A 22,029-nucleotide genomic window follows, 5' to 3' on the forward strand; every position below is an offset into this window, starting at 1 on the left:
GCCGGCACCTTTGGAGACGGGGACCGCTGCGCGCGCACGCAGAAGCACAAGCGTCGCGCACGCTTAGCTGCACCCAATGCGCCTTCCTAGTAGCCAACAGCGAAATGAGGTTTGCTCTAAAGAATGCCACTAGATATACTTGCCCTGGAGAACCTCGCAATTCTGTGCTGGAGGATCACGACTGCACCTTATCTGCATAAGGCTGTGCTTGAGTGTAGCTGAGTGTGACTGGTTTGAGGGGCCCGGCAAGGGGCGGGAATACAAATCCCGGCGTGCAGTGCGGCCGTCAGTCGCGCAGATCGCAGCGTGCAGTGCACGGCTTCCGGCCTCCCGACTCTTACGTTTTCTTGCATGTTACTCATCCGGGCTCCGCTCCAGCGGTCGGAGTTTCTGCTCCCAGATTCTGTCCTCAAACTCACCTTTTCTGATTGATTCACTACGCGGCGGACTTTGATCCCTTAGGTCTCTCCTAAGCGTGTTAGCCTTCTCCAAACCTGTAGTGAACTTGGCCGGTCGCAGAGTGAGAGACAGGTTTCCCCAAAACGAGTTTAATGAACATCGTGAGCATCTATGTGTCACGCACGTTCTAGGGTATTGGGGATACAATGAGGAATGACATACTGTCTCTGTTCTGGAAGAACACAACGATGAATTGAGAGACACAGGCTCCTTAGCAACCAACGTGATCAGTGCTATCATAGGCACAGTTTTACAGGAACACAGGTGAAGGGGTTTCTCAGGTTGGGGTATTGGGGTGTCAGGGAAGGCATCTGAGAGTTAACATTCCAGTAATGAAAAGTGGGTCAGGTAGGGGTGGAGCGGAAGTGTATTCCAAGTAGCAAGAAGATAAAGAGCAGATGTCCGGAGATGGGAAGTGCTTGCCCTGTTTGCTTGAGCCATAAACTTAAGGTGTGTGACTGGACATGAGGCCAGAAAGATAAACTTGGCCTGGTAGGTCTTGCAAAGGAGTTTCAACTTTCATACTCACATCACCACCACCTCAAACAATAAAAAGGGAACCTGGAGGTTCATAGATGGCTTAAAGATGATCTGTGCTCCTCCCCCACTCTTCCCATTGTACACAAAATTTTTGTGTATGTGTATGTTAGTCCATAGCTTTCAGCAATCAAATTCATCACATGCTCTGAGGTTCAAAGAAGGTTAAAAACCACTGGCCCAGTGAAGAACAGTTATGAGGCTATTGTAAAGTGCAAAGAAATAGTTGCGTTTGGGCTAAGGAATGTTAGACAAGAAAAAAGGGGTCAGAAGTGGGGAAAAGAGCTCTGTTAACATATTCAACCAATATTTAAATGTTTTCCAGCAGTGGTTCAGTGTATGAGCCTTGGAGTCTGAATTCTGGCTCTGCCACTTACCAGCTATGTGTCCTTGGGCAACTTATTTAACATCTCTGCCTCAGTTTCCTTTCTCTAAAAGGGGAACATAACAGTAAATATCTCAAAGGATGATCTGAGTGAGATAATCCATGTAAAGGCTTCATACAGTACTTGGCACATAGTAAGTGCTCAATATGTTAGTCCTATGTGCCAGGCTCTCTGCTAAGCACCGACAATACCAAGCAGAACTCAGACAGTTACTTGCCCACATGGAGCCCAAAACCTAGGGAGAAAGAGTGGGAGAGGGTGCTGGTTGAGAAGTACAACTTACAGGAATAAAAGCTGAAAACAAGGCAAAGGGACTTGTACTTACCACCTCACAGTGAGAAACTAGAGAAGGGCTCACTAATATGAAAACTTTGTCAGCTTTGTAACTTCCTCCTTTTTTGGTATTTTAGTTTTCCCCCATCTACTTCCCCATAGTGATTAACAGTAAAAATTGTCCACGTTGAAAGGGGGTATGTGTTCTTATTTTAGGCGATAGCAGGAAGGCTGGTTGTTGGGGAGCCCGCATTTGCTTTTAGGAAGGAGAGACCCCAAGGGAATGGACTGGGTGATGGTGGCTACTAATGGACACTTCCCAGGCTTGTTAGCAAAAACTGGGATGAGCACACAAGCCACACCTCCCCACACTCCCAGGCAGAATATGTCCTGTATCTCTCCCCTCCTCACCCTCCCCTGCCCCATTCTCCAGTCTAAAGCCAACAATTTTAGCTTTAAGGAGAAACAAATGTTACTTGCAAAAGGCACACAGATTTCATAACCACCTCCCTCTCTACATTTTTCATTTTACTGTTCCACTTGACCCTTCCTGCTCTCCTGACATAGTGAGATCTGTGAGAGCTGATAACGAGTTTTAAGTGGTGTACTCTGATTTCCTGCAGACACTGACCATCCAAGGTACAATGGGACTGGCCAAGTCCATGGCTATGCAATGGAATGGCTGCTCCCCTCCCCATGGAAGGAGCCCTATCAGGGATGGCAAAAGGGCCTCGGCCAGTCTCTTCAGAGGCAATAAAGCTAGCTCATGATTTTTCTAGTTGTAGCATTTCCTTTCTTTCCCAAGAGAGTATGGGACGATTCCAAGGGGATGTGAAATGTGTAACCTATATGTTCCCGACATAACATCTGCCGTGGGTACGGTTCCCTGCAAAAGAAGGAGACGAACTGAACCGTGCCCTCCCCTCAGTTGTCTGGGTTTTCTGTGCTAATGATTTCCTAAAAGACCCTTTAAATAAACCACAGGTGGCTCCAGCTCACAGCTAAATATTCTTCTGCCCAAACTAGGCTTAAACTTAACGTTTCACAAACTTGAGAAATAAAAGGAAAGCTTTTAAAGGAAAAAAAAAAAGATCATGAACACTAAGAATAAAGCTCTGAATCCTCTGGTGATCAGAAGCCTCCAATTGAAAAATATCACTTTAGAAAACATCACCTTTTCTATGAAACATGCCCTGTAGTTGTGGATTATCACTACAAAAGTTACATTTTGTGTTTCTGCTAAAATATTTTGCAAGTTCTTGTAAAAAGTCAAAAATCACTAGATATAGTAAAATGTCAGAGCCCCAAGAACATATGGGTACACCTTCATTTGAGAAACAACAAAATAATAATGTAAGGTGCACTGTCATGCTGGGGAGAATGAGTTTTTTTCCAAATTTATAAAATGTATTTTGTTGCATAATTGTTCATTTCCTGTGCTGATAACTGCATGTGCCTTTCTGCTCCAGCTCCTGAAATGAACAAGGCAGGGCTTACATATAAAAATGTTTTCAATGTGCACATTGATAAGCAACCACTTCAGGGGCAGATAACTAGATGTAAGGAATTTCCTGTTGGCACTGAAGCTGGTTTCATCCATCCCTCTCTTGCAAAAATTCTGATTTACGGAAACCACTGACTTTACAGAAGATTAAGGGAACATCCTATTGGAAACATGTTTTCTTTGGTGTCACAGTTTAAGGATGCATCCTAAGTGGGGCGGCCGGATGGCTCAGTTGGTTAGAGCTGGAGCTCTCAACAACAAGGTTGCTGGTTCAATTCCCACATGGGATGGTGGCTGCGCCCCCTGCAACTAAAGATTGAAAACGGTGACTGGACTTGGAGCTGAGCTGCACCCTCCACAACTAGACTGAAGGACAACGACTTGGAGCTGATGGGCCCTGGAGTAGCACACTGTTCCCCAATTTAAAAAATTTTTTTTAAAAAGAATGCATCCTAAGGCTCTCATGTTTTTGTGAAGGTTTTTGCCCTCTTCTTCCTTGCTGGTCACTTCCTTTCTGCTAATGTTCCTTCCTTGGGTTACATGAAGTGTTTTGAATTTTCTAGAATGAGGACTTCACTACAGTGGCCTCCCAAATTCTTGTTCATTATTAATCATTCTTAGAAACAGGACCTGTGAAATCTAAATATCCTGCCAGGCACCAAGCTAACCAGACATCTTTATTTTGCTGGAATTTGACCCACCTTTTGATAGACTGCCTTTTAGGGTAGAGGGGTGTCTTCCAGAGTCCTGAGAGACAAAGAGTGAAGTGGAGTTACTAGGAGTATAAAGAAACAAAGCTGGTTATTCATAGGCTCTTGGGACTGGAAGGAATCTTGGAGGCTGTCAGTTCAACTTTGCAATTCATGAAGTAATTTATTCTGCTCAAGTTTGCAGCAGCCTTAGAGCGCTGAACTCTACTAGAGAGAATCACTCTCCAGCCAGAATGGATCTGGGAACATGTGACCCAGCCAAAATGGATCTGGGAACATGTGACCCAGCCAGAATGGATCTGGGTCACTCTCTGGGCCTCCATTTCCCTCTGGTCCTTCACTCTCCTCTGCTACCCTGCTGTGGAGCTCAGGTTTGTCACTGTGGGAATGGGGAAGACGACATTCTCCAACTCTGCTACTACCAGCCCCCAGTTTGTGGAAATACAGTCACATGATCCAGCACAGCCAGGATCATGGCTTCTCTCTCTCCTGGGGGAGGTCAGGGGTCACAAGCCCAGGTGCCAGGGCCAAGTAGGTAAAGTGTAAGGGTGGAGTGGCCATGTATAAGATGACAGGGACCAGTAGGACTGCAGCAAATGGGAAAACATGCTTTAAAGGTGGCAGGTACTTCTCAGCTGCAAACCATTTTAGCCATGTGGGGATTAGGACCCACTGTTGCTAAATCAAATCTTTCCATTTTTCAAGAGGCTGAAATTCAAACTTTTAGGAAATGTCTCAGTTTTAAAAATGCCACGTGAACCAACTAAAACATTATGTGACCAGATTCAGCCCATGGCATGTCCATTTGTTACCTCTGGGGGTTAATGACTTTCTCAGTTTCTGACTGTGCCCATTTAGGCCCATCATAATGGTAGGTAAAACAATAAAAACGAATAACGGTGAAGTACCAAAACAAATCTGGGCAGCTTACATGAACTTTGCAATAGGTGTACAGTTGATTTATATTTTAAAAAATTTTTGTTGTGGGAAAGTGCACATAAAATTTAACATCTTAAGAATATCTGTTGTACAACACAGTGAATGTCCTTAACACTACCAAACAGTACTCTTGAAAATGGTAAATTTTGTTGTTTTTACCACAATTAAAAAAAAAAAAAGAAACAGTATTGAACACTACAACCAACTCAAGACTGCAGTGACGGTGCCTTTTCCAAAGCCGCTGGAATTCGAGTCTGAAGAGAATGTGCCATGGGAAAGCTGCATTCTGGAGTGGCTGCCAGCCTGATTAGAATTCCAAATCCTAGCCTTCCGTTAACTCTACTGACATCCTATTTTTAGTTTATGGTGATCAAAGTTGCTCGTAACTCACTTGGATACGGTAGTGGCCTCTTAGTCCTCAATGAACTGAACCGAGAACTTGTCCTTTGGGGTTCACCGGCACCCATCTCCAGGCCAAGCTTTCCGAATCGCCCTGCGCACAGCCTACCTCAGACCGCGCAAAGGGACTTTTCACAGCAGCTGGCGTTTCCGACCACTCATTCGCATGCCTCAGATCAAAGTCCCTTTTCCAGACGCCCGAGCAGGTGTTCTGTCTGTTCTCCAGCAGAAAGCATATTCTGGAATCACGGAGTCAATTTTCAAAGCGAAGAGAAATGCTTGTGTAATGAATGGCCCCACGGGGAATGAAACAGCCCGCTCTCTTTTCTCCCAAGTTGCCCTGGGATAGCAAGCAGCGCCTGTTGGGCATATTGGCCATTTAATGGATTCTCCATTGCCCTTGTCTTTCGGCCTTTCAGTTTATATGTTTATGATACATTGATTTCCTTCGAAGAGTCCTGCCCCACCGCGCCCAAGGCCTGCAGCCAAGACATGCCCTTATAAGGAGATGCCGAAGGTCCCATCCCTCCTGCCGAGCCCACCTGGCCTAAGCAGGGTGGGTGGTATGCAGAGGCTTTAGGGAAGATCCCACGGACAGGGATTTGCGTCAGACCTGGACTCCCGCTCCCCCGCTGCCACTCACTATCTGTGCACCATGGACCAGCGGCTCCTCTCTCCCTGAGTGTTGACTGAGTGTTTCTGAAATGGAAGCTCTCGCTCCTCCTCAGAGTGGGCGCGTCTCTGCACCCTGAAAGCCTCTTGGGGCAAATCCCTGCACACAAAATTCGGGCTCTTTCCCCCACTCGCGACGCACTCAACCAGGGGCCGGGGGCGGACAGCACGCCGCACGTGACCTCCCCACCCGCGCCACCGCCCCTTCGCAATTGGGGCGTGGTTTCGCAGGGCGGTCGACTAGCGATTGGCTCAGGGGCGGGGCCGGCGGCGCACGGGCGGAGGAAGAGGTGGCGAGGGCGGGGCCCAGTGGGCCGGAGCCGGCTGCAATTGGCTGGGGCATGTCTGGGCGTGGCCGAGGGCGGTGGGCCGCGGGCGGAGCCGGAGGGTACGGGAGTCGCTGCTGCCTGCGGTACACCTGAAGGTGGTCGCCCGGGTCCTCGAAGCTGCAAGCTCCGCGGTCCCCGCCGCCATGAGCCGCTTCAAGGTGTCCAAGTACCGGCACACGGAGGCCCGGCCGCCCCGCCGTGAGGTGAGCCTGGTCCCGCGCCCCCTCTTTCTCTCTCGGCCCCGCACGGGGACTGCGAAGCCCCTCTGCCTGAGGGCGCCCCCTTCAGGTTCGGGCCCGGCGTCGGGGCCGCTCGGTCGCCGCCGCGAGGGCGCCGTCGGTAGCTGCTGGGACGCTCGCTTGGATGCTCTCTGGCGGCTGGGTGAGCCCCGCGGTCCGTCGGCCCGCCCGCTTGGCTCCGGGACCCCCGAGGCGGCGCAGCTCGCCCGGCCGGGCGGAGGCTTGAGGCCTGCGAGGCTGCCTGCCTTCCCGGCTTCCGGTCTGCCTCGCTGGGGAGCCGCGGCGCGGCCACTGCTGGCGCCGGCTTCTCCTTCCTGCGGTCCCGATCGCCCCTGCCCGGGGCTTGTGTGTGGGACAGATGTTTCTATAGTCCCTGGCCTCGGCGAGCCCGGGTGTGTCCCTGGAGGGGGAGCCCCTCGGACAGAGGCGCGCCCCTCCCTCGGGTTTCCGCCGGTGCTTCCTCCTCTCGCGGCTGGCGCAAGCTCTTCCCTTCCTCGGAGTGATGCTACCAGGGCCTGGGTGGGGCCTGGAGCAGCCCGAGAAGGTGGAGCCCTGAGGTGCTGGGGGAGCTCCTCGGACCTCCGGAAGAGCAGCCGGCCTGATAAGAAGTGTGCTTCGGAGATGGTGCCAGCCCTGATCAGCCGCTCCCCATGTTGTTTGGAAGGCCTTGGCGTGTCCTCCCATAAGTGGGCCTAGGAACTGACCCCATCTAGTGACCCCATCAGGGGCAAACGCACGTCAGGGCAGCCTGGCACACAAGACTGGTTTTCATTCTCTGGACAATATTTCCTCTGAACCTCCCATGTGCTGTGCCCAGCTGCTGGAGGCGCAACAGTCCACAGGACAGCACTTTCTGTCCTCTCTGGTGCCTCTCACTAGGGAGACAGCCAGCGAGCGGACAGTCATGCAAGGGATTGCGAGTTTTAATAAGTGCCCTGAAGAACGTGGCGGGAGGGGGGTGGCTGGGATGGAGATTGACAGTGAGGCAGGGGTTAATTTCACCAGGGTGGTCAGGGCAGGCTGCTGGAAGGTGACATTTAAGCTGAGGCTAGAAGGATGAGAAGCAGCCACTGCAGGAAGAGTGGTGGTGGGAAAGAGCCTGGTGGAGGAGTGGAAAGGGCCAGGATGATGGAGGGCAGTGATGGGAAAGCATGGCGTTTGACAAGTCCAGAGTGGTCTTGCAGAGCCCAAGGGCCACAGGAAGAAGTTGGCTTTTATTCTGAGTACAATGGGGAGCTGTGGAAAGTGGGTGGGATGGGGGTGGGGAGAGAGGTTCTCAGATTTGCATTAAGACTTTCTCTCTTGAGTACAGTAAGTACTGCTCAGAAGGGTCAGGAGTGTCCTTGAGGGGCTCTGGGGCTTCTTCCTTGGTGGGGGAAGGTAAGCAGACAGGCACGGAAACACAGATTGCAAAGGGAGTTTTAAAAAGTTTATGTTAGGGAGGTGGGAGAACAGGTGATCAGTTCTTTTCAAAGCTATTTCCTGTCACTGTGTTTATATAGTAAACATGAATCAGGAGGGAAGAATAATGTAAGATGACAATTTTCTACTCGAGGCAGGTGAACATTGAAATTGAAACTTGGGTGCTGGAGGTGGTTTCCGGGATACTGTGGGTGGGTGGTCTGGGAAATACAGGTGTTTGATTGTTGGGTGGCAGGAAGGAGTGATGAACGATGCTTTGATACCAACAGAGAAAACGTGGATTTCGCCGATCTTAGTTTCAGAAAAAGGGCTCCTCTGCCCCTCTGGGTGTGGGGCTGTTAACATTATTGCCTTTTCATGGGGGGGTGTCGTTCACCCACCTATGGGACTTCATGGAAAGGCCTTGATTTTCCCCTTCTCTGGGCTTGGGTGTTTTCTCCTGGTGTTTGGAGAACCCTGGACTCAGGTGGAGACCTTCAGTAATACAGTTGAGGAAGATGAGTTTGTCTTCTGAGTAGGTGCTGCTCCATACTCTGCTTCTCTCTTTCCTTCTTAATAGAAACAACACACACACACACGCATGCACACACTGCCCAGTTACCCTCTTGACTTTGTTCAGCCTGAGATTCTTTCTGACGACCTCCTCTCCCTGTTGGAGAACTGATTTAATAAGCAAAACTACCCCCTTTATGACTTAGGTTATCATTTCAAGAACGTTTTGCATTTTCTAAGGTACTGCATGAGTAGGAACAGGGTTTGATCCAAAGGAATGCTTCTCTAATAGTGCAGCTTTAAGGTAGAGTTTCCTGGATCATGTCCCACCCCTTGCTTTAGGCACTTGGAGAGAGCTCTGGCCTTCACTGTTCTTATTCTTTATTTCCAGGCCTGGATCAGTGACATTCGAGCAGGAACCACCCCCTCTTGTGGGAACCATATCAAATCCAGCTGCAGCTTGATCGCCTTCAACGCTGACCGTCCAGGTAGGGAAGGAGACATGGGTGTAGAGATTCAGACATTATCACCCAAGTAGCGTGGGGCAGAAGGGCAGACTCACAGCAGGCTGGAAGCTTAGAGGGGCTTCTTGGGGTCAGAGGTCAACACTATTTAGGGCCTTAGACACCTACAAACTGGTCATTGTGCAGTAATCAGGTCTTGGTTAGAATATGCATGTGTACTTTATATAAACCATGTTGGCTGTGGTCTTTAGGAGCATGGCCCGGAGGGTGTTCCCTTTGTTTCCAGCTGGCCCCATATGCTGCTCCCCACTCTTCGTCTGGAGGCCTGGGGGGTAGCTGGGATCAATAGGAACACAAAGATTTGAAAAGCTCCCTCCTTTGGTTGGGCCTTTGGGTTGCCTGTGATAACTCAGACCTCAAACTGAATGAAGCAAAAAGCGATACCGTTTTGACTTGCATATTGAAGAAATCTAGGAGGCTTCAGGCAAAGATGTATCCAGAAGCTCACATGTGCCATTGGCCCTGGCTTCTCTCCTGTCCCTCAGCTCTGCTGCCCTTTGGTGATGCCTTCTTTCTCTGGTAAAGTGGGGAAAAGTAGCAGCTGCTGGCCCCAAGCTGACCCTTTATGGCCCCCAGTGCCAGAAAGAGCCTCTTTTCCCACTGTGTTCTGTACCTCTAGTGTCACAGAAGGTTCTTGTATGGGGCAAGCACCTAACCCGAGGCCAATCACTGTGTCCAGAGGTGTGTGATCTTATGATTGGTAGAAGCTTTGGGAAGATCCCAGGCTGAGCTTTTGGGTCTTATTGTCCCTTGGGAGTCTTGGGCAGGGAGGTAGATGGTTTCCATTAGGCCCGAAGTCAGAACCCTGTGTTTATTTGGCAGGTGTGGTGGGCATCGTGCCTCTGGAAGGCCGGGGAGAAGACAAGAGACATGTGACTCACCTGGGATGCCATTCAGGTGAGTGAGGTCTGGAGCCATGAAGTCTGGAACTTGCTTCTCCCTCTCTGGGGTCAGGGATTCATACTCACCTGGCCCCACAGCCCCGTGGCTTGCCAGGTCACTCCTTCGTCCTCACTGTGCTTCCTGACAGGTGGGGTCTAGATTGGAAGGCCAGGTCCTGGTAGAGAATGTGGGCCGAGGCAGAGAGGAGGAAAGCTGGGTGCTCCAGGTGGTCAAGCTGGGAGGAGGGAGATAAGCACCATTCAGCACCAGACTCCAGGCTGGTGCTGGCTCCCTGTCACTACAGGGGACTCAGTCCTATGTGGCTCTTTGTCCTGTGTCCTCTCCTGGAGCCCGAGAGACCACCCCTCGCCACTAGTCCTCCTCCCCAGACAGCCTGTTCTGGGCCCTTCAAGGAGGGGGCGGGCTGGACTGCAGAGCTGGAGATGGGCCCTCACAAAGAGAGCTTTTGTCTGCCACTGCTGCTTCTGGGGGCGCCCAGCAGCCCGTCTGGCAACCCGCCCGATTTCAGGGAACAGTTTGCTGTCCTAGGACAGCGCCCAGCTGCCTCCTCTCTCCCTGTCCAGCTGTGGTGGCTGTGGGCCCAGCCCCTCTGGCCTGCGTTCCTGGCCGCCTGTTGGCTGGCTTTGGGTGAGGGGAGGGGGCCGATCCTTGGTCCCTGGTCTGGGTGTGCAGCTCAGTATAGGAGTCCTGATGCTGATGGCGGAGACCTCTGCACCTGCTAAGTCTGTTATCTGCGTTTTCTCACCTAATCCTTTTTTGAAGCTTTTAACAACTTTAGTGTGGTATCACTTACGTACCATTCACATTACCTGTTTTAAGTGAAGAATTTGATAACTGTGGTTTTCAAACGTTTCTCCAGAAGATCCCTTGTGCCGCTTTGTGTGTAAACCATTTCCCCCTCAGGCACCGCAGCCTCCGGCCTTCTGCCTGTGCAGTAGAGGTCTGCAAGCTCTGGTGTGCCGAAATCTGGCCTGCTGCCTGTCTTTGTGAACTGTTGTATTGGAATGCAGCCATGCCTCTTCATCTGTGGTCAGTCTGTAGCCGCTTTCTCCTAACAGCAGCGTCAAGCAGAGACCACATGGCCCTCAAGGCCTGAAATATTTACTATCTCACCCTTTCCAGAAAATGTTTGCCGGCCTCTGCTCTATAGATTGGCCTTTTCTAGACATTTCACATACATGGAAAATAGCATACGTAGTCCTTGGAGTTGGGCCTCTTTCACTTAGCATGGAGCTTTGAGAGCCACCTATGTTGTAGTGTGTATAAGAAGTCTGCTTTCTCATCCACTTTCACACCTTCTTGAAACAGATTTTAAAATAACCCACTTTTCAGCTAAGAAAACTGAGGTTCAGATTGGTTAGAAACTTGCCAGTATTAGTCAGCACTGCTGCGGACAGCCGGAGGATGCTGCCAGAACCAGAATCCCACCCTATGTTCTTAGGCACCGTGCTGCTTGCTTCTAGGTGTTTTTTATCACAGGGGAGCTGCCCTAAGTTGGTGATGTTTATGAGGCGGTGAGCTCCCTGTAACTTGGGGGCTCCACACAGAAGCTGAACCAGGCTTCTGTTGGCAGGTTGTAGCCTGTGGCTCCCACTGTTCAGAGCCTCTCCCTGCAGGAGCAGCCTTGCTGGGAGGCTGCTCTGGGAGGAGCTGAATGCCAGCTCCCTCAGAACCTGCCCTCGAGGCACCAGTGCCATTCTGTCTTTTTAGGGGTCTGTGGTGGGCGGACTGCGGTGGGCTGGGCTCTGGCTGCCACCCTGTCGTTGGGGCATCCTCCACCTCCTGGCTCAGGACCAGTTGGTCCAGCTGCCCAGGGAGCAGAAGTCAGGGAGGCATCTAGGGGTCCTCTCTGCATGTCTGGGCTGTGGGATGGGCCAGGGGTCCGCTCCAATTTGGGAAAGGCAGTGTGACCATGTGCTGAGGGTGTAGGTTCTGAAGCTAGACTGCCTAGCCAGACCCTCAGCTTCACCTTTTCTTAGCTGTGTAGCTCAGGGCAAGTTACTTAACCTCTCTGTCTTTGTGTCCTCGTCCTCCACTTGGGTGATCATGCCACTGTGCCATCCTGGTTTGTCGCTGTGAGGATTTGCTGAGATAAGTGCACATGAAGGACTCGGGCTTCCGGCACAGCCAGACACTCAAATCAGACACGTTACCACTTCTCAGTCCCTCCGCGTGCCAGGCTGCGCACGCCAGTTGCTGCTTCGGGCCTGGACCTTGCCTTGTCCCGCGCAGAGCCCACAGGGTGGGGAAGCAGGGGTTTGTGGTGGAGAGTCCAGGCTGGAGCTGTCCCAAGGGGTACCTGTCCTTGCCACCCCCTTCTCTTCTTTATCCCTGGCCAGAAAGAAAATGGAGTTCTTGGCCCCATGGGGAGGCAGGCAGGAGGGTGGCCGCTGTGCTCCTTGCTCTGGTGATGCGGGCCTGGCCGTTCAGCTCACATCCTTCACCACCCCCACCTCCAGGAGCTGGTCTCGTCTCTGCCCCCGAAACCACCAGGCTCGTTTCCACTCTTGGCTCTGGCTCACTCTGTGTACCCCCACCTCCCATGTCAGCCCCCCAGAACCGGGCAGGGCAGGTGGTTTGGTTGCAAAGAACTGAAACCGGTTCCAGCCTGCTTAAGCCAAAAATGGATTTATCAGGAGATTCCTGGGGAGCTTCCAGGCCCGATGGAGCAGCTGGATGCGCAGGCCTGAGGAGGGTCCTGGTGTGGGAGCTGCTCGCTCACTCCCAGCGGGCGGCCCCTCACCCAGGCCAGTCCCTAAGGTACCCTGTCACTAGGCGTTCCCATTCCGGATTTAATTCCCCTATGAGATAAGCTGGCTGTTTGGGTGCAGGTCACGTGCACTCCCATGATTGGACTGGTCAGCTCTGCTTTGAGGGGCAATTGGGGCAGAGAACTCCTTCTAAGTTGGGCATGTGACAATCCCTGCCCCCAACCTCGGGGTCACCCCTGCGTGCACAGCCCACCCCTCGCTGTAGCTGCACAGATGTATGTCTCCCCAAGGAGGTACTGAGGGCAGGTTGGGCTGGGTGGTTTGTGAATCCCTCATGGCTGGAGTGGGGCCAGCATTTGTGTTCATTCACACATTCTTTTTTTTCAAGATTTTTTTTTTTATTGGGGAAGGAGAACAAGACTTTATTGGGGAACAGTGTGTACTTCCAGGACTTTTTCCAAGTCAAGTTGTTGTCCTTTCAGTCTTAGTTGTGGAGGGCACAGCTCAGCTCCAGGGCCAGTTGCCATTGCTAGTTGCAGGGGACGCGCAGCCCACCAACATTTGCGGGAGTTGAACCGGCAACCTTGTGGTTGAGAGGACGCGCTCCAACCAACAGAGCCATCCGGGAGCTCAGCAGCAGCTCAGCTCAAGGTGCCGTGTTCAATCTTAGCTGCAGGGGGCAGGGCCCACCATCCTTTGTGGGAGTCGAGGAATTGAACTGGCAACCCTGTGGTTGAGAGCCCACTGGCCCATGTGGGAACCGAAGCAGCAGCCTTCAGCGTTAGGAGCATGGAGCTCCAACCACCTGAGCCACCGGGCCAGCCCATTCACACATTCTTGACCCAGGCCCTGTGCTGGGCTCTGGATTTGGGACAAATGTAGGTTTCTGGTAATCTGAAGAGCTTCCTTCTTGTTGTCCCACCAACCCCCCCGATGCTGGGCCCTTGGCCCCCTGGGTCCACAGGGCTTTCCGGGAAATGTGTTGCAGGCTGAGCCTGTGGTGTTTGCTCGGGCTTTGCAGAGATGCCCTCCCTCTGAACTTTGAGCCTGCTGCCATGTGTGCAAAGGTATCACCTCTGAAGCCCTGGGCCGTGGTTCCCACCCTTGGAGAGAGCATGTTGGGCTAGAAACAGGACGTTCTGGCAGGTTCTTGGGCCTGAGTCAGCCATTCCTCTTCCACAGACCTGGTCACAGACTTGGACTTCTCTCCCTTTGATGACTTCCTCCTGGCCACGGGCTCAGCTGACAGGACGGTGAGTGGAGCCCCATTGGAAGAGCTTCTCGATGACTCACCTGCTCCTAGTTGGGCCTTCTGAGCCCCCTGAGCCCTAGGGCCCTGCTCCCTCCCAGTCTAGTTCCTCCTGCTGCCCCTCAGCCCCTCTGCAGACTTGCAGAGCTGGGCTAGCCCCAACTTTCTCGGCTCCTCAGCCCACTCTGGCTCCCATGTGCTGCAGCGTGTTGACAGCTGTGGCCTTGACCTGCTTTCCTGCTGATGGGCTACCTGAGGACAGTAGGACTGGGATGGTGTGGGAGGCCTGGCTCTCCCACCCCCATTTTCCCCCAGCCTCCAACCACACCTGTGATCCCAAGCCAGCTTCCCTTCCTTGGGGTCCCCAACACGGATGCACAGCCCCGTGTCCAAGCATGACCTCTGAGGTCGGGCAGCCCCGGGCAAGGCTGGCTGGAGACATCAAGGCCCCTCCTGGCCCTGGGCTCACAGACTTGCTCTTTCCTGCAGGTGAAACTATGGCGACTGCCAGCCTCCGGCCAGGAGCTGCCTCCAGGGCCTGGGCTGGTGCTGGGCCCTGAGGACACCCAGGTGGAGGTGTTGCAGTTCCACCCCACTGTGGACGGAATCCTGGTGAGCGCAGCAGGCATGGCCGTGAAGGTGTGGGACGTGGCCAAGCAGCAGCCCCTCACAGGTATGTGCCACACTGGCTGTCCCTTTGTGGGCAGTGCCCTCCTGGACAGCGTGGACAGCATCCAGTTTTTGTTTTTGTGTTTGATAACGTGAGTTGTAAAGTGCGTATCAAAGTCTAACATGTACATAGTATATAAAACTAAGTCTTTTATAAATACCCCATCCTCTCCGTTTTCCGTGGGCATCTGTTTTCATCTCGGTTAGCTGTTTTTTTCTGCTTTTTCCTCCATGTGTTTAAATAACTTCCTTATACTATTACCTCTTGAATTGTATGTCATTTTAGTTTTGAAAACAAACTACTGTCTTCTACCCCGGAGATGAGGATTTGCTCCCTTTACAGCTTCTCCTCTCATTTTGCCAGTGTAGATTGTCCCAGTCTGTTCGGGCTGCTGTAACAAAATCCCATAGACTGAGTAGCTTATAAACAATAAAACATTTCTCGTAGTTCTTGAGGCTGGAAGTCCAAGATCAAGGTGGCAGCCATTTGGTGTCTGGCCTGCGTCCTGATTCATAGCCAGCTGTCCTCTCACCTTGTCCTCAGGTGCTGGCGTAAAGGGCGAGGGAGCTCTTTGGGGCCTCTTTTATAAGGGTGCTGGTCCCATTCAGGGGCGCTCCACCCTCCTGAGCTGATCACCTGCCTAAGGCCCCACCTCCAGATTCCATCGCGCTGGGGGACAGGTGGATTCAGGATTCAGACCCTGCATAGGTGCTGACAGCTTTGGGCCGGACTCCTCAGCGTTTGACTGGTTATGACCCTATAGTGTGACGTACAGCTGAGCGCAGGTGTTCTCTGTGGTGGCGTCACTGAGTCCTTTCTGCAGAGCCCTCCCTGACGTGCTCATCCCCTTTTTAGGGTAAAGACAAGGCTGAGAGGTGAAGGACGGACTTGCCGCCCAGGGCTGTCCTGTGTCCTGTGGGCTAAGCTCACCGTGGCGATGTCCCCACCTCTGGGGATGGGGCCAAGGGCCGTCAGTAACGTAACTGGGTGTCTCGGGTCCCTTCCTGAGAGCTTCAGCCAGTGTCCACTATGCAGGCATCTTGTGGCACAGGGATGGGAGGTGCAAGGTGCAGGCCTTGCCCCCACAGGGCTCCTGGCGCAGTTGAGACCAGCCTAACCCTTGAAGCAGAGGTGCAAGGCACCAGGCAGATGTTATTAGGGCTGGAACTGTCATCTCAAGCCTTTCTCATGGGCCCGGCACTGTGGTGAGGGCTTCATGGCTGCTCAGCTCAGGACAGCAGTTCCCCTGGGGGTGTTGCCGCTCCCATGTGACAGATGAGGTTGAATAGCTTGGCCACGGCCACGGTGCATGTAGGTAGCAGGGCTGGGATGAATCCCAGTGAGTGAACTTTGGCATAGTAGTTACTGTTGCTGTAGATTTAATTACCCCCAAACAGAGAGGCTTCGAACAACGGGAAATACTTATTATCACAGTTTCTGAGGGTCAGGAGCTTGAGGGGTGCTCAGCTGGGTGGTTGTGCCTCATGGTTTCTTGTGAAGTTGCAGCTGACGTGTCGGCTGGGGCTGTTGTCATCTGAGGGCTTGACTGGGGTGGAAGACGGTCCACTTCCACGGTGCTGGTTGGGGCAGAAATCCTGTTTCCCAACATGGGCCTCTCCGTGGGTGGCTTGAGTGCCCTACAACATGCGGCTAGCTTCCCCTGGTGAACAATCAATCCAAGAGAGAGGAGCAAGGAGGAAGCACAGTGCCTTTCATGACCCAGCTCTGCAAGTCACATCCCATCCCTTCCAAGCCAGTCGCTGAGTCCTGCTCACCTCTCACACTCAAGACAAAGGACTTAGGCTCCACCTCATTTTATTTTTTTAAAGATTGTATTGGGGAAGGGGAACAGGACTTTATTGGGGAACAGTGTGTACTTCCAGGATGTTTTTTTCGCAAGTCAAGTTGTCCTTTCAGTCTTAGTTATGGAGGGCGCAGCTCAGCTCCAGGTCTAGTTGCCGTTGTTAGTTGCAGGAGGCACAGCCCACCATCCCTTGAGGGAGTCGAACCAGCAACCTTGTGGTTGAGAGCCCACTGGCCCATGTGGGAATCGAACTGGCAGCCTTCGACTTGAGGAGCACAGAGCTCCAACTCCCTGAGCCACCGGGCCGGCCCCTAGGCTCCACTCTTAAAGGGAGGGTGTGTTGGTTTCCCAGGGCTGCCTAGATGAAGGACCACAAACTGAGTGGCTTAAAAATAACAGAAATGTATCATCTCACAGTTCTGGAGCCCAGAAGTCTGAAATCAAAGTGTTGGCAGGGCTGGTCCCTTCTGAGGCTGCGAGGAAAAAAATCTGTTCCATGCCCCTCTTCCAGCTTCTGTAGCCTCAGGTGTTCCTTGACTTGTGGGTGGCCGTCTTCCCCCTGTGTCTTCACCTCGTCTTCTCTCTGTGTGTGTCTATCTCCGTGTCCAGTTTCCCTTCTCACAAGCACACCAGTCATACTGGATTAGGGCTCACGCTGATGACATCAGCTTAACTTGATCATCTGCAAATAAAGTCGCTTATAAATAGTCACATTCACAGGTATTAAGCCTCAGGACTTCAACATTTTTGGGGGTTGTGGGGGTCAGCCTATAACAGGAGGAGTGTCAAATTTTCAAAGTCACTTTGGGGGAGGAGAGGGGATGACCCGAGCAGAGGCCCAGGCAGGAGTGCGTGTAGCATGTCTGTGGGCTGGTGTGAGCCAGTTGTAGGAGGAAGGGGTTGAAGTGTTGGTGAGTGACCGGAAGTGAGCCTGGGTGGGAAGTGAGAGGCAGGCCAAGCAGCAGGGAGCCTTGGGAGGCTTTAGAGGAGGAGCATGGCCGGACGATGGCAGGGCTGAGGAAGGCGCCCCTGAGTGTGGTATAGCATATCTGGAAGGAGCTGCTGCCCTTGTTTTTCCTGCATGAAAGGGACCCTGGCAGCTTCTGCCTCTGCCCTGGAGAGTTACCCTCAACCAGGCCCACTTACTTCCCTGGTGTCCTCATTGCCCAGGGCAGGGTGTTGGGACACTGGAGCCCCTCCTGACCTTGGCTGCTTCTTCACAGAGCTGGCAGCCCACAGGGACCTGGTGCAGGGTGCTGTCTGGAGCCGGGACGGAGCGCTGGTGGGCACGACGTGCAAGGTAAGCAGGCGAGCACCTGTGGGGGGCCCAAGGCATGCCTTTTCTGTGGGGGCCATGGGGTACAGAGCACACATCCTGGGCTGACCTGTCAGGCTGGGTGGTATTTAGGAGGCAGAAGAACACTAAGGTCAGGATGGGCATTTGCGAGAGCCTCCCCCACCTCAGCTGCCCTCACATCTGGCTCACAGCTACATCTGCGTGCCCCCACCCCACCTTGGTACCAGGGCCAGCGGTCCCTATTAGATGAAGACTCAGGTAAAGCCCCAGCTGGCCCTGCTGGGCCCTGGAATGTGCCATCTGGTTCCTGTCACTACCTTTAGACAGCCTCACCTGCCTGCCTATCTGCTCTGTCCAAAGGGCCTTCCTTTCCTCAAGGCTCATGCTAGGATCCAGACACAGGGCACTGTGCCAACCCCCACACCCCGTCAGCGGGCCACAGGGGCCTCCGTGACACCAAACCCTGTGCCCACCCAGTCCTGTGCTGGTGGGGGTAGCTGATGTGCATGACGGGATCATACAGATGAAACAATGATTGTAACCTTGACACCAGCTCTGAGAGAGGGACACAAGGTGCTGGTCAGAGGAGCTGTGGAGGCTTGGCCTCAGGCAGGGGCCTCAGGCAGGGGCTCTGAAGGAAGGGTTGATGGCATGGGGCAGAGAAAGGTGCTGGGCGGAAGGGGCTGCAGGTGCAGGAGCCAAGGCAGGGCTGGGTGCAGAGAGCAGAGTCGAGTGCACAAGGGTTGTGCCTGTTACTGTAGAAGCATCCAGAAAGCGCTGGAGTGTTTAAAGCCAGAGAAGGACGCACTGTGGCGTGAGGTGAGCAGATTTGCATTTTGAAAGCTCCCCAGCTGCGGTATGCACAGAGCATTGCAGGGGGGCTGTACCCAAACGTGAAGGTGGGACAACTCCCCGGGAGGAGAGGAACATCCTGGAGACTTGGGCAGGAGGGCGGCGGGTTTGTGGTGGCTGGGTGTGAGGAGGGGGGGTTACAGGCTGGAGGTGACGCCTGCCACCCACAGGGCACTCCGGGTGTGCCTGTCGGCCTGTAGGGTTGGAGGGACCTGGGACATCCAAGCGGCGGTGTCAGTTTAGTCCAGGGACTGGAGCTCTGGGCAGCAGGCTGCATTGAAGTGGGAAGCATGGGCGTCATCTGTGTTTATGTGGTACCAGCGGAGGGATAGGGGGTGCCCCCAAGCAGGAGAGAATACAATGAGAAGAAGGTGACAGAGTGAGCCTGGAGGAAGGATCAGAACTTGCGTGGGAGACAGAAGGACCTGCCGGTGGGAGGAGGGAAGCCAAACAGGGCTGGCTGTCTACCCCAGAGCTGGTGGGGACACGAGGAAGAGTGTGAGGAGCTGAAGGACACACAGCTGTTGGACTGGGGACACAGGTGACCTTGAGGACTTTCTGGGGTGTGCTGTGGCCTGAAGCCACGTGTGAAGAGTGGGTGGAAGGTGAGGAAAGAGCCTGCAAGGGCTCTTCTGGGAAGTGCGGATGGCAGGCAAAAGTTGGTCAGGAGGGGGGTGGAGGGAGTGAGCGCATTTCTCCTTTGGAGAAAACGTGGGCTCTGCATACTTGGGATCCTGTTTCCAACTCTCCTTTTCTCTGTCTTCTTGGAAGCCCCATTTCCTACTCTTTTTGAACTCCCCCCCCCATTTGATTCATCAAACAGTAGGTTCCTGACATTGGCCTGAGCTTTGGGGGTCACAAGGTAAATAAAACCTGGCTGCTGGCCTCCAAGGAGCCGCTGCTGGAGGGCGAAGTGGTCGTGTAACCATTGCTTGGGCTTAAGGCTGGTGAGCGTGACTTCCCAGAAACAGGGAGGTCAGGGCTGTTTCTTAGGGATGAGCCCTCCCTGAGAAGGAGGGGACAGGCGTCCCAGGCAGGGGGACCATCCTCGATAGAGTCTTGTGTTTGGACCGTGACCTCCCCCTCCAATGAGAAACTTCTCTGCCATGGCATGCGTTTCCATGGCATGTGTTTGAGAAAGAGACGGGCGCAGAATGAGGTAGGGAGGGAAGGAAGAAGGAAGCTGGAAGGCGATCGTCCCAGGTTTCTCTTTATGATCACCAAAGTATAGTCGTTTATGCTTGTTTTACAAATTTTGGAGAGCAGTGAAAAAGTAAAGAAGCAAGCAAAAAAAAAAATACCTTAATCATCCCGCCGAGGTCACCATTTTGACATCTTGCTCTCCATGCTTTTTCTAGTTCTCTTTTTCTATATGTGTTGAAACCCTTCTCTCCATGTTACTCCATCCTGCATATTTTTGTTCAGCATAATAAACATTTTCCCCAGTTCATCAAAAATGTAACAAATGTCCGGGGAAATATTTTATCACATAGATTTACCAGTTTGCTCAATCAAACTGGTAAATTTGTGAAATGAGCCAGTTACTTCCACTTCTGGTCACTGTATTGTAAGTTGTAACAGGTGAAAGTATTTGTATGTAGAATTTTTTCCTGCCTTTTACGTGACTTTCTTGGCCTAGAGCAGCGGTTGGCAAACTTCTGTAAGGGGCCAGATAGTAAATACTTTGGATTTTGCAGGCCATGCTGTCTCTGTCAGTGCCGCCTTGTAACAAAGAAGCTGTCACAGACAATATGTAAGTGTGGCTGTGGCCGTGTTCCAGTGAAAGTATTTGCAGAATCAGGCCCCAGGTTTGATTTGGCCCCCGGGCCTTAGCCTGCCCATCCCTGGCCTAGATTCCCACCAGGGCGTTGGCTTAGAGGCTATGATGATTTGTAAGGTGGTTGGTACATTTTAACCAGCTGCTGTCCAGAGGAGTAATGCCAGCTCCCTGGAGCCTGTTCTGTGGAGACTGTGGGCTGGAGCAGCTGGGGCTTCGGGAGGAGACTCGTGTCCGTGGCCAGGCTGTGCGGCCCTCTCAGAGTGGATGCAGCTGGGGTGACCATCCCCCAGATGAAAGCCCTGGCTCTGGGCCGCCTGCTGCTCCCCCGCCTTCCAGCTCCAGTGGATGCCTGAAGGGATGAGAGCTGCAGCCTTGTGACAGCCAGGGCTGTGACAAGAAGGTGGCAGGAAGGTGCCTTGGTTTCCCCAGGAAGGGAACAGCTGGCGGCAGCATCCTCACTGTGGGGGACAGTTGTGGTCTCCACACTGAATGTTCTGAGCAGGGACTGGCCTCAGTGGCCCACCGCCCATGCTGGGCTCTCACCTGGCCTGGCCCCTGCTCGTCATTGAGGAGGGGTCATTCCCTTCTTTATGAGGAGTCTGAACCCCATATACCCATCACAATTGGGGGGGCAATGAGCTACCCACGCTCTGAGTGCCCACTGTGTGTTTGCCCCTCCTGCCAGTGTGGCAACTGTTCCTTGTCTGCTGGTGTCTCGGGAGGAAGAATTAGTGCAACCAGGCCAAGTTGAGTCCAGTAGAATGAACACCCCGTCCTTCTAGACCCAGAAAGCCTAGTGTCAGACGAGGAGCACACATTTCATGAGTGGTGCTGAGTGGACCACCCCACCCTTCCCGTCCCGTCCCTGGACCCAGGTGCTCTGCCTGGAGGAGGATGCCAGCCTCGCGGGGCGTCACCTGTTAACGTGTGCTCATGGGCACCATGGTCCTGCATCCACTGCTGCCATCCGTCATAAAGCAGGGGCCTTGGCATCCTGGGTGGATGCATCAAATGGCGGAAACCCGTGACAAATGGTGCGGGAGGGGTGTCACCCTGTGACCGCAGGCCAGGTGGACATGCCCGTGGGTTTGTCTTGAACACGTGCGAGAAACTGGTGAGTGGCCCACCAGCAGCAGCAGCAGGGAGCCTAAGTCCCTCAGCCAGTGGTCAGCCAGGCCAGGCTCTGCGTTTGCCTGCAGATGCCTGATTGGGGTGGGGTGTGGGTTACACTCTGCTTCCCATCAAATCCTCTCCCCGCTTGGCACCATCTCCCCCCTCTCGGGGAAACCTCCTGGTTCCTGGCTTGACCTCCATCCTGCCTTGGAGCAGCTGTGCCTCCCAAGCCTGGGCCCAGCCCCACAGATGCCCCTTCCCGCTCCCCTCACCGCTTCTCTGGGCGGCCACTAGGGGGTGTGCTGGCCTCACGGATGGCGCAGCTCCCGCTGAGCTCCCACTCTGTCTGTGAACCCAGCAGGGGGATATGTGCCCCTGAAGCCCAATGCCACCCCCTCTGCCGCGACCCCGCAGGCCCCCATCAGCACCAGCCCAGCCTCTAGCATCCAATCTGAGCCCTGGTCCGATGGCCCAGCTGCTTTTCCCACGTTTTGAAACTTACTCAGACCCATGAGAGGCGCTGCCATCATCCTCATCCTCCTGAGGGCTCGGGTTTGCCCAGGTCACAGAGCACCTCAGTGCTGGAGGTGGTGTCTGAACCCAGGCCCCTGGCTCTGCACGGCAGCTGTGCCGCTCAGATGCCAGTGGCCCTTGGTGCCAGGAAGGAGTCTCTGTTACCTGGAATCTCTCGAGATCCTGTCTCTCACTATTTCTCTGTCTCTGTCCTTGATCTCTAGCTGTTTTCTCTGTTCCTTGCTGTCTTTC

General features: G+C 53.4%; 1 protein-coding gene across 1 annotated transcript in view; it reads left to right on the top strand.

Annotated features, from left to right (window-relative positions):
- The first annotated feature begins 6,236 nt into the window (after positions 1-6,236).
- Positions 6,237-22,029, top strand: part of CORO7 (coronin 7) — a 56,064-nt gene continuing 40,271 nt past the window's right edge. The window contains exons 1-6 of the mRNA XM_019756401.3: positions 6,237-6,411; positions 8,753-8,849; positions 9,708-9,782; positions 13,682-13,752; positions 14,238-14,421; positions 17,446-17,522. Coding sequence (XP_019611960.3) covers positions 6,352-6,411; positions 8,753-8,849; positions 9,708-9,782; positions 13,682-13,752; positions 14,238-14,421; positions 17,446-17,522 — 564 coding nt within the window. The 5' untranslated portion in view covers positions 6,237-6,351. The remainder of the gene's footprint in view (positions 6,412-8,752; positions 8,850-9,707; positions 9,783-13,681; positions 13,753-14,237; positions 14,422-17,445; positions 17,523-22,029) is intronic.

The sequence above is a fragment of the Rhinolophus sinicus genome, chromosome 10 (assembly GCF_057876585.1).
Source record: "Rhinolophus sinicus isolate RSI-liver-muscle chromosome 10, RSI-T2T, whole genome shotgun sequence".
NCBI lineage: Eukaryota > Metazoa > Chordata > Mammalia > Chiroptera > Rhinolophidae > Rhinolophus > Rhinolophus sinicus.